This window comes from Chrysochloris asiatica, unplaced genomic scaffold (genome assembly GCF_000296735.1).
Source record: "Chrysochloris asiatica unplaced genomic scaffold, ChrAsi1.0 scaffold00039, whole genome shotgun sequence".
In the NCBI taxonomy this organism is placed as follows: domain Eukaryota; kingdom Metazoa; phylum Chordata; class Mammalia; order Afrosoricida; family Chrysochloridae; genus Chrysochloris; species Chrysochloris asiatica.
The window spans coordinates 9,888,614-9,900,887 of NW_006408557.1; the positions used below are offsets into that span (position 1 = coordinate 9,888,614).

General features: G+C 40.0%; 1 protein-coding gene across 1 annotated transcript in view; it reads left to right on the forward strand.

Moving 5' to 3' along the window:
• Positions 1-12,274, forward strand: part of LOC102837054 (chromosome unknown open reading frame, human C20orf26) — a 529,862-nt gene that overhangs the window by 9,441 nt on the left and 508,147 nt on the right. Inside the window, exon 2 of the mRNA XM_006860747.1 lies at positions 8,597-8,747. Within this exon, the coding sequence (XP_006860809.1) occupies positions 8,597-8,747 (151 nt within the window). The remainder of the gene's footprint in view (positions 1-8,596; positions 8,748-12,274) is intronic.

Sequence of the window (12,274 nt, forward strand, 5' to 3'; positions counted from 1 at the left end):
CAGACAGCAAGGGACCAATGAACAGATACCAAAATAAAATAATGTGCACACCTTTATTTCTGCGGTTCTGCCAGGCATCTGTGGCTGCTCCGATTCTTCCCCTGCTTGGTCTCACCCAAGATGGTGGCTTCTGTAGCAGCCGAGCATCCCGGACTAGAAAGCAGTAGATTTCTTACTTCTGCCACAAATTCTCCCAGATGTAAGCCTTCCAAGCTTCTAAATATTCCTTTATATGTGGATCAAAGTTCTGGGACCATACCCTGAACCTGCTTGGTCAGGTATTCTGTGTTGTTGTTGGCGGAGCTCTTTACTACACACACGTCCACCCGATCTGCCATCTTGTTTGTTCTCTATTTTCAATAAGTTGTTGTTGTTGTTGTTAGGTGCCATCAACTTGGTACTGACTCATAGTGACCCTATGTACAACAGAATGAAACACTGCCCTGTTCTGGGCCAGCCTCACAATCATTATTACACCTGAGCCCATTGCTGTGACCTTTGTGCAATCCATCTTTTTGGGGGTCTTCCTCTTTTTCTCTGACCCCTCCACCTTACCAAACATGATATCCTTCTCCAGTGACTGGTCCCTCCTGACAATATGTATGAAGTATGAGAGATCAAGTTTGGCCATCTTGGCCTCCAAGGAGCACTCTGGCTGCACTTCCTCAAAAACAGACTTATTGGTTCTTTTGGCAGCCATGGCACTTTCAATATTCTCATCCAACACCATAACTCAAAAGCATCAATTCTTCTACAGTCTTCCTTATTTACTGTCTAGCTTCCACATGCATATGAGGTTATTGAGAATACCATGGCTTGGGTCAGGTGCACCTTAGTCCTCAAGCTGACATCTTTGCTCTTCAACACTTTAAAAAGATCTTGTGCAGCAGATTTGCCTAATGCAATACATCATTTGATTTCTTGACTGCTACTTCCATGAGTGTTGATAGTTGATCCAAGAAGAATGAATCCTTGACAAGTTCAATCTTTTCTCCGTTGATTAGAATGTTGTTTATTGGTCCAGTCGTGAGGATTTTTGCTTTCTTTACATTGAGAAGTAGGTTGTTGTTGTTAAGTACCGTGGAGTCAGTTCTGACGCATAGTGACCCTGCACAGGGTTTCCGAGGCTATAAATCTTTATGGGAGCAGAATGCTTCATCTTTCTCCCGCAGAGCCGCTGGTAGTTTGGAACTGCTGACCTTGAGGTTGGCAGCCCAACTCATAACCACTACACTACCAGAGTAGTAGGTAGAATTCTTTAATTTCACCATCTTTTCCTTTAGTTGTTGGTGAATACATTTGAATAATAGTGGTCTTCCTTGTGGTGGTGGTGGTGGTTATGTGCCGTGGAGTTGGTCCCAACTCGTAGTGACCCTGTATAGGGTTTCCAAGGCTGTAAATCTTTATAGGAGCAGAAAGCCTTATTTTTCTCTTACTGAGAAATTGGAACGGCTACTGTTAGATTGGAACTGCTGACCCTGTGGCTAGCAACCCAACTTGTCACTCACTATGATAGCAGAGCTCCTTGGTATTCCTTGAAAGTAGTATGAATATTTTCCTATCACAGATAGTCTTGTACTTCAAGCTAGATCATGAAATGTTCTTTTTGATGAGGAATGTGACATCATTCCTCTTCAACTTAAAATCACACCAATCTATTTTCTCAAATCCTGTATATGACCATGAATTAATTACTTCTGATCCTCATAATTTGTGAATTTCTTAATTGTGAATTTTGTACTTGCAGAAGTTTATTTGTGAACTGAAGATCGGCATGGCTCTTTCACAGGCATTTGTGGGCTTGCACAGAGAGTGAAAATTTTAAGTTGCCTGGCATACACGTTGTCAGCTGTCATACTGCAAGCCAGCATTTTTTTTTAGTCTCTTTGCTGTTGATGTTGTTGTTAAGTGCCATCAAGTCTGTTCCCTATATAGGGTTTCCGAGGAGCAGCTGGTGAGGTTGAGCTACCGACCTTGCAGTTGAAATGACTTTGCAGTCTGGCGCATTAACCCACAGTGCCACACCAGGACTGCAGTGCTTTTCTTTTACATTTTTTGTGCTCTTTGTTGGTGATTTTTGGTCTGAAGTTTCCACCCAGTATGCTGTGTAGTGTTCCTGAGTGCATGATGGCTGTTGATGTACCTTACAGGGAAAATACATGTGTTAGATAAGATTCCCACAGGCATGCGTTATAGGTACTGTTAGCCATTAGTTCAGTGTTAATGATTCAGCAATATATATTAAATGAGGTTTCTTTAAATAGAAACACACAGGAAACAAGATTATGTATTGATCACTTGATGGAGATGTTGGGACCAGAGGCTTGAATAAATTAGGTTCCCCTAAGATCAGTGGTTCAGTATTCACAGTATTGGTGGTGACTTTAATAGTGAACATAACCATTGTAAATAATGAAAATCAACTAACTGCATCTCTAAGTTTGTCTTTTGGCAGCCAGTCTTTTCAAATGTATGCATCATACTCCTTACTGGGTCTTAGAATGGTTGTGAAGGAACCTCGAATTTAGGTGTTTGTGTTTCTGTATCTTCTGAATGAGCAGTTAGGAAAAATGTAACTCTGTGATGTGGAAGGGAAGTAGTGAAAACAGTTTCTTAAGTTCAGATGGGATCCTTACAACTAAATGGAGTCCTGGGTGGCACTGTAGGATAAGCGCTGGATTGCTAATCACAGGGTCCGTGGTTCAAACCCAGTAGCTGCTCATCAGAAACCCTATGTAGGGTTGCTGTGAGTTGTAATGGACTCGACAACATTTGACAGCAACAACATAACTGAAAAGTTTGTGATCTACATTGGTGTTGGTGGTTGTGGTGTGCTGTTGGGTTGATTCTGACTCAGCGACACTGAATAGGATTTCTGAGGCTGTAAATCTTTGATGGGACCCGGAAGCCTCATCTTTCTCCCATGAAGCCGCTGACATTGCAGTTAGCATCCCAGTGCATAATCACCATGCTACCAGGGTTCCTTGTGATCTACCTTAGAAGCTAGCAAATTTTAGAAGTAAAAGCAAGTCTAAATTTTTATTAGTGTCTTTGAGCTTTCAAAAACAGCTGCTCCCAAACTCATGTCACCTTTAATTTTTCCGTCAAGTTGGTTGTTAAATTCCGTCAAGTTGGTTCCAACCCATAGTGAGTCTATTTAGGGTTTCCAAGGAACAGCTGGTGAGCTTGAATTGCCTACCTTGCGGTTCAAACCAGCTTTGCAGTCCAGCGCATTAACCTACAGTGCCACATTGGGTAACTGTTTCCTCACTGGGAAAACTGAGACTTAATTATGTATTTATTTTACAGGTATTTTAAAAAATGTAAGTGTCATGGATTGAATTTTATTTCCCCCAAATATTTGTCAACTTGGCTGCAGTGTTATTCTCAGTAGTTTCACAGTTATGTAATGATATAATATGGAAGTTATATTATGATGTACTCATCCCTCATGATGTGATCTGCTATGATCAGCCAATCAGTTGTAAGAGAACTAGGGAGGAATGCAATACCCTTAATCAAGTCACAGTGTTAGTCCAATATAAATGGAGTTTCCCTGGGGTGTGGCTTGCATCATTTTTTGTCTTAGAAGAGATAAAAAGAGAAAGAAGTGAACAATAGAAGAGGGAAGGAGGGCCTTCATTACCATCAAGAAAGAAGAGCCACTAGCTGAGTGCATTCTTTGGACTTGGGTCCCTCCTCTGAGGACCTCATAGACCCAGGGAAAACTGGTACCAAGACATGCTGAGATCTCCAAGTAATGTGGGGCCCACTGATGATGGAGAAAGGAGACATGGACTTTCCCCCAAAGCTGACAGAGAGAGAAAACCATCCTCTGGAGCTCATACTCTGTATCTGTACTTCTAGCCTCTTAATCTGGGAGAGAATACGTTTCTGTTTGTTAGTCATTCACTTGTGATTTTTCTAGTTATAATTATGTTATAACTAAGATAATTGCTTTCTTTCTAATTTCATTTATTCTGTTTCTTGTGGGTTTTTTTTTTTTTTCTTTCTAGTTGACTTTCTTCTCAGTGTCAAAGGGATGCATGAATAAATAAAACTTATCTTACCTTAAAATCCTGCTAAATTTTAGGAGATGAAAGTAGCAGTTTAGGCATAGGAGATAAAAAGGGGAAGAGTTTACAGAACTTGGTACACTGAGGTCAGAGATCATGGTGCAGCACAAGCAGAGATGGAGACAGGGCCAGCATGCCACTCAGTATAATACACATGCAGGACACACTGAGTTCTAGGTAATTCACTCTGTTGAACAGAACAGAGGATGTGAACTATGTTTCATCTAGATTTCATCAGATATAGTGAGATAAGATAACTTGTGCATGTACTTGGAAAATTCCCTAAATCAATTTACTAAATAAGATATTACTCTAATATAAAGAGATCTAATTTTTGTTGCTTGATGATAGCTTAGAGCTATCTAACACTTTATGTGAAATATAAGTCGTGGTGTGGCATTGTAGGATGAGCACTGAACTCCTAACTGTAAACTCTTTGGTTCAAATCCACCAGCTGCTCCTTGGAAACTCTATGCAGGGTTGTTAGGAGTCAGAACTGACTAGAAGGTGCTTAACAACAACAGCAACAACATATACATGTATTTGTGTATTCGTCTTTTTAATAGGACTCCTTTGGTTTAAATTTGCCTTATTACAAAGAGTAGTTAAAAATGCCACTTGTAAAAGCAAGCCTTCTACCTTCATCCTCTCCCCCCTCTTCTTCTCTTTCTTCACTCTCACAGTAATTTTTATTGTCTTGTAGACATATGGTTAAGAGATAATAAGAAGTGGAAATTATATATACAAAAGCATAATGTTACAAAAGTTAATTTTTACTGCCAGCTATTTGGAAATTACAATAACATTTCCCCATTGAAACAGAGGTATTGGTGGCTAGGTTCTCAAGCCAACCCACAAAAGCTTATTTAGTCTGTATTGTCTGTGTGGCACAGCATTATGCTAATTGTGTTGTACAACTCAAGTCCCATTTATTTTAACTTTCCCAGGGACAAATGTTTTTCAAGTTTAAGACTGGCTTCCAGGAACACATTTCCCCCATTCTTTCTTTGAAGGCATGGTAGCTGCCCTGTCTCTAACTCTTGCCCACTTCCTCCTCTTCCTACTCTGTGTCCTTCCAATCATTGCTATAACTGACATGTACTGGTCCTACATCAACCAGGGCATTGCCTCATCTGATAACTGGAGTGTGTATTCTCAGTTTGGAGTCATGGGTCATAGCTCCAGGAGCATGAGACAGAGACATTCAGGGCACTGAGAACCGAAGGGACCTACCTCAGAGGTTGAAAGAAGGCATGAGAGACAGGAATACCATGAATTAGATGGGAAGAGGTTCTGGGACTGTGTCGAATAGAGGCTCCTGTGTGGATCCTGTATTTGAGGAATCAGAGGGACAGTCTGCTGCCTCCTATATAGGATAGCCATTGCTTGGCCAGGGCCTTTGGGTCATGCCCATTCAGCTTGCTGTGGCTCAGGAGTGGAATCACATATGGCTCCTGTCACTTCCTGTTAGATGGAATGGTGGCTGCCGGTTCCAAGATTGACATTAATAGAGTGTTTCTCAAACATGGGACTTTCCTAATTTTATCTCTGGGTACTCCCTTCCTCATGAGCAATCTAGCACTTGACCACCCTAATTATAAGCCAACAGAGTGATATTGGGAAGATGGAGATCTAGGGAATACTGCAGTTAAATAATTTTCCTAGTAGCCAATATAAAAGGGAAGAGTATTGGGCACTTAAAAATATCATACGTATATTAATGACAGCAACATTATGTAGTATATATATGATCTTTCTAATGCATATATAAAATAATGTATCTGTAAGATACATTATTTTATATATAATGTATATGTAAGACCAAAATATGACCTTGAGTATAACCCACTTGAATTTAGAAATCATCTGAAGAACAGATTTGATACATAAAACACTAAAGACTGAGGACCAGAAGAGTTGTGGGGTGACATCAAGAACATCATACAGTAAGAAAGCAAAAAGTCATTAATAAGACAACAAAGAAGGAAAAGGTCAAAATGGATGTCAGAAGAGACACTGAAATTTGCTCTCCAGTGTAGAGATGCTAAAGCAAATGGAAGAAATGAGGAGGTAAAAGAGCTGAACAGAAAATTTCAAATATCAGCTCGAGAAGATAAAGCCAAATATTACAGTACAATGTGCAAATATCTGGAGTTAGAAAACCAAAAAGGAAGAACACGCTTAACATTTCTCAAGCTTGGGGACTGAAGAAAAAGATTCAAACCTTGACTTTGGTTATTGAAGGATTCTCTGGACAAATTATTGAATAATGCAGAAAGCACCAAAAGAAGATGGAAAGAATACACAGAGTCACTGTACCAAAAGGAAATGGTTGATGTTCAGCCGTTTCAAGAGGTAGCATATGATCAAGAGCCGGTGATACTAAAGGAAGAAGTCCAAGGTGCATTGAAGGAATTGGCAAGGAACAAGGCACCAGGAATTGATGGAATAAAAATCGAAATATTTTAAGAAAGTGAGGAAGCACTGTAGGCATGCACTCATCTCTGCCAAGAAATTTGGAAGACAACTATCTGGCCAACTGGAAGAGATCCATATTTGTACCCATTCCAAAGAGAGGTGACCCAATGGAATGTGGAAATCACCCGACAATCTCTTTGATATCCCATGTGAATAAAGTTTTACTAAAGGTAATACAGAAGCGGCTGCAAGCATACATGGACAGAGAACGTCCAGAGATTCAAGCTGGATTCAGAAGAGGTCGTGGAATGAGGGACATTCATTGCTGATATCCAGTGGATCTTGGCTGAGAGCAGAGAATACCAGAATGATGTTTACTTGTGCTTTTTTTTTTTTTTTTTTTTTTAATCTACACAAAGTCTTTCAATTGTGTGGATCATGACAAGCTATGGACAACACTGCAAAGTATGAGTATTAATTGTGCTCATGAGGAATCTGTACATGGACCAAGAGGTGGTTGTTTGAACAGAACATGGGAACACTGAATGTTTAAAATTAAGAAAGATGTGCAACAGGGTTGTATTCTGTCACCATACTTATTCAACCTGAATGCTTTGCAAATAATCCTAGAAGCTGGGTTATATGAAGAAAAACATGGTATCAGGATTGGAGGAAGATTCATTAACAACCTGCAATATGCAGGTGATACAACCTTGCTTGCTGTAAGTGAAGAATACTTAAAATACTTATTGAAGGAGATCACAGACCACAGCCTTCGGTATGGGTTGCATGTCAATGTAAAGAAAACAAAAATCCTCACCACTGGACCAATAGGCAACATTCTTATCAGTGGAGAAAAATTGAAGTTGTCAAGGACTTCATTTTTCTTGGATCAACCATCAACACTCATGGAAGTAGCAGTCAAGAAATTAAATGATGTATTGCATTTGGCAAATCTGCTGAACAAGACCTTTTTAAAATGTTGAAGAGCAAAGATGTCAGCTTGAGGACTAAGGTGAGCCTGACCCAAGCCATGGTATTTTCAATAACCTCATATGTATGCGAAAACTGGACAGTGAATAAGGAAGACCGTAGAAGAATTGATGCTTTTGAGTTATGGTGTTTGAGGAGAATATTGAAAGTGTCATGGGCTGCCAACAGAACGAACAGATCTATGTTGGAAGAGGTGCAGCCAGAGTGTTCCTTGATGGCCAGGATGGACAAACTTGGTCTCTCATACTTCAGACATATTGTCAGGAGGGACCAGTAACCAGAGAAGGATATCTTGTTTGGTAAGGTGGAGGGTCAGAGAAAAAGAGGAAGACCCCCAGCGAGATGGATTGGCAAAGTGGCAGCATCGATGGACTCAAGTGTGGCAAGAACAGTGAGGTTGGCCCAGGACCGGGCAGTGTTTTCATTCTGTTATGCATAGGGTTGCTGTGAGTTGGTACTGACTCAATGGCACCTAAAAACAACAACAACTACAACAAGATATAAAGTGTCTTTCTAATGAAATGCAATTTTTTTAAAAAGTTTTTATTATGAATTATGTGATAGTTTACATGGGAGAACACCAGCTTTACATTTATCGTATCATATTTTGTTTCATTACAATAATTACAATCCCCTGCATGCATCATCAAACAACCAAAGGGTACATCCTGCAATTCTGCCCCCACTCCCATCCAGCTATCAGCACACAGCCCTTCTCCCTCCTTGTGTCCAATGTTCCCAGTTGCTCCATCTCTCCACTTCATCATCTCTGCCTCCATTTGTGATGTCACTGCTTCTCTGGGTAGAGTCCTGCACTCTGCTCTTCTCACTTGATGGTCCCAGGGATCTCATCTCCTGGACTGAAAAAGCAACCATTTCCCTCCTTTTGTTATAAAACATGTACCTTTACAGTTAAATGCAATTTTAAACAAAAATGTAACTGATAGTGCTAAATGCCCTGAAAGTTGCTGCCACATTATTCTCATCTCTTAATCTTACCTCATTCAGCAGTTGCTGAGCTCTAATAGCCAAACTAGTGAGAAAATGAAATGTACTTACCTCATTTTCAGTAATCCTATTCATGTGTACAATTTGAACCATTTCCACAGAGAAAAGGCCAACCTTGCTGTTACCCTCTGCAATGACAAGGAGGAAATCATGGCCCAGGCCACCTTCATGGACTATCCCAACTGGAACATTGCCAGGCAGGATAACTGGGTGTCAGTGTTCCAGGAGCTTGACAGTGAGATCGCATGCACGGTAAGGAGGAACAATCGATACTTGTTTGAACCTTCTTAGAATACTAGAAGCAGAATATTGATTAGAATAATAATTAGGACTATTTAGTTTATATTATGGACTTCTGGTGTGGTGCTGTGGATCAGCACTGGACTGTGAATCACAAGGTCAACAGTTCAAACCCAACAGCTGCTCCTCGGAAATACTATACAGGGTCGCTATGAGTCAGATTTGACTGGATGGCATATAACAGCAACAACAATTTTTATGATAGTAAAGAGTTATTTTTATGAAGGGAAGTTCTATGTTTGCATATTATCTTTTGATAGATCTTGGACTGTCGGTTTCAAAACTTATGACAGAAAGTAGGTGACACCATGGCAGTTAAAAATGAAGTCAGTGGTGGGGAGGCAAGATGGGACTGACAGCAGAAGGGCAGAAGAGAAAGGACAGGGTAGGCAATAGCTAAGGCAGCCAGTGCTGACAAGGCCCCAGTTGTGCTGGATCTGCTGAGGACTGGGGAGCCAGCAGTTACTGAAAGTATCAGAATGTGTGCTTCCTAGGCTTCCACATTGTTTCCATGCTTCCGATTCCCAAGTGGTTGATATCCTAGGACACTAGTCATCTACACATTTGCGCTCTTAATAGCAATAACAGCTCCTCAGATTTAGGTCATATAATTTTCAAAATACTCTTTTGAACTCTGGCTCATTGGATCACTTCTAACTCCAGCCACATGACAGCTTGTCAGTTGATGGGAATCAAGGTTAGTGGACACCACTCATTTGTCAGTTTGTATGAAGTATGAATCTAGGTAAGTTAGAAGTTGTCAAAAATGAAATGAAACTCATTTAATGCATAGGATCAATTTCCTATGCATTAGTGAGCTGAAAAGGAGCCCTGGTAGCGTAGTGGATTGTGAGCTGATTGCTAACTCCAAGGTCAGCAGTGTGAATCTACTAGTCGCTCCTCTGGAGAAAGATGAGGCTTTCTGCTCCCGTAAAGATTTACAGGCTTACAAACCCTGTACAAAGTGTTTATGAGTCGATGCTACACAACCACCACCACCACCAGTCAGTGGCCATTTTGAATCAGGCAGTCATATGGTTATTATATGCTGGTAACAACAAATTCAAGAGGAATGATGTAGCATTCATCATCAAAAAGAGCATTTCAAGGCCTGTCTTGAAGTACAATGCTGTCTGTGATAGAATAATATCTATATGCTTATAAGGAAGACCAGTTAATGCCACTATTATTCAAATTTATGCACCAATTAAAGCCAGTGATGGCAGAACTGAAGAATTCTACCAACTTACTCAGTGTGAAATTAATCAAACATGTAATCAAGATGTATTGATGATTATTAGTGATTGGACATGTTTAGTGTTTATCTGTGGCCTTAATACTTAATTGAGTATGTGTTTTGGTATTTTTTATGCTTTCTGATTGCTTCCAGGAAGATGTGATTAGGATGTGGGCTTCCCTTTTCACTCTTCTTATTGCTTAACTCAGAGTAACTTTCACAGATGTCTGTTTCCCTGGTATATGGCAGTTGGTATTGGTTCTTGCCTGGGTTTTGGTGTTTTATAGAGTGTGATTGTAGCTTGACTATATGGCAGCAGTTTCTGTCTCTTCTTGTGTAATATAGGGAGACAAAGAGCCTTCCAAAAACAGATGGTGGGCATATAACAGCAAAACAACACCAGCGGAAAAAATAAAATGAGAGAAAGTAAAAAAAAAAAAAAGACTAAAAAACAGCAACAACAAAAACTAGACTGAATACTGCAGTCTCTAATCACAGAAAAGGGAGAGGAGGGAGAGAAGAAAAAGAAGGAAAAAAAATCTGTAGCCTAATATGAGTATGACTTTAATGTCCTCTTTTCAGCTTCCTGCCTTTAAAGCTGCCCAAGAGATTCCAAGATGTCAGTGTTGGTTGTAATGTTACACCTCAGGCTTCGATCCTTCCTTCAGTCTGTTTTACTTTTAAACTCTCTTTCTCTCCCTACATCCCTGTCCTGCTCTTTCCCATGTTAAAAAACAGACCAAAAAACAAACAAGAAAAGTTCAGGGCCTGCTCTTGGGTGGAGTATCTGTGCGCATGCGTGGCAGAAGAACCCACCAGTGATGAGGATGGGGGGTGACCACACGCTCAGGCGCCCCCTCTAGTCACCAGAATGGTGGCGGGCAAACAGTGGGTGTGCCAATGACCAGATACCAAAAAAAAAACAAACAACAAAAGAAAGAAAATCAGAACAAAGCAAAACTGACAAAGTATATTGTCCACCTTTGTCCCAAGGTTCTCGTGGTTTCTTTTCCGTGGTGTTTCTACTCCCCCCGTTTGGTCTCGCCCAAGATGTTGGCTCTGGGCCTTCTAGCCCAGCCCGGCAGATTAAAAAATACGCGGTTTTTTACTTCATCTCCAATTTCCACAAGCTATAAACCTTTAAACTTTTAAAATATTCCTATCTCTGTGGTTCTGAGTTTTGGAGCTCTGCCCTGGATCTGCTTTGCCTGGTATTCTGTGATATTGCTAACAGTGAACTTTACTGCACCTCCACCCTAGCTGCCATCCTAATTATTAGTGATTGGAATACAAAGGTTGGAAACAAAGAGGAAGAATCAGTAGTTGGAAAATACAGTCTAGGTGATAGAAATGTTGCCGGAGATCACATGATAGAGTTTTGCAAAACAAGTGACTTTTTCTTTGCAAATACTTAAAAAAAAACAATATAAAAGGTGATTATACACATAGACCTCACCAAATGGAAGTCACAGGAATCAAATTGACTACACCTGTGGGAAGAGAAAGTAGAAAAGCTCAGTATCATCAGTCAAAACAAGATCAGCTATTAACTGAACAAACCATTAATTGCTCTTATGCCAGTTCAGACTGAAGCTGAAGAAAATTAAAACAAGTCTATGAGAGCCAAAATATGATCTTTAACATATCCCATCAGAATTTAGAGACCATTTAAACTTGATGCATTAAATACCTAAGACCAGAAGTCTTGTGGGATGACATCAAGAACATCGTACAGGAAGATAGCAAAAGGTGATTAAGAAGACAAGAGAGAAGGAAAAAACCAAAATGGATGCCAGAAGAGATGAGGAGGTGAAAAAGCTGCACAGAAATTTTCAAAGGACAGCTTGAGAAGACAAAGTCAAGTATAATAATAAAATGTGCAAAGACTTGGAGTTGGAAAATCAAAAGGGAAGAACATGCTCAGCATATCTCAAGCTGAAAGAACTGAAGAAAAAAAATTCAAGCCTCAATTTGCAATATTGAAAGATTTCCTATGCAAAATATCAAATGATGCATCAAAAGAAGATGGAAGGATATACAAAGAGTTACTGTACAAAAAAGAAATGGTTGGTATTCAGCCATCTCAAGATGTAGCATATGATCAAGAACCGATGGTACTGAAGGAAGCTTATATGAAGGTGTTGATAAAAAACAGGGATCCAGGAATTTATGTAATACATAAAAACAGGGATCCAGGAATTTATGTAATACATAAAAACAGGGATCCAGGAATTTATGTAAT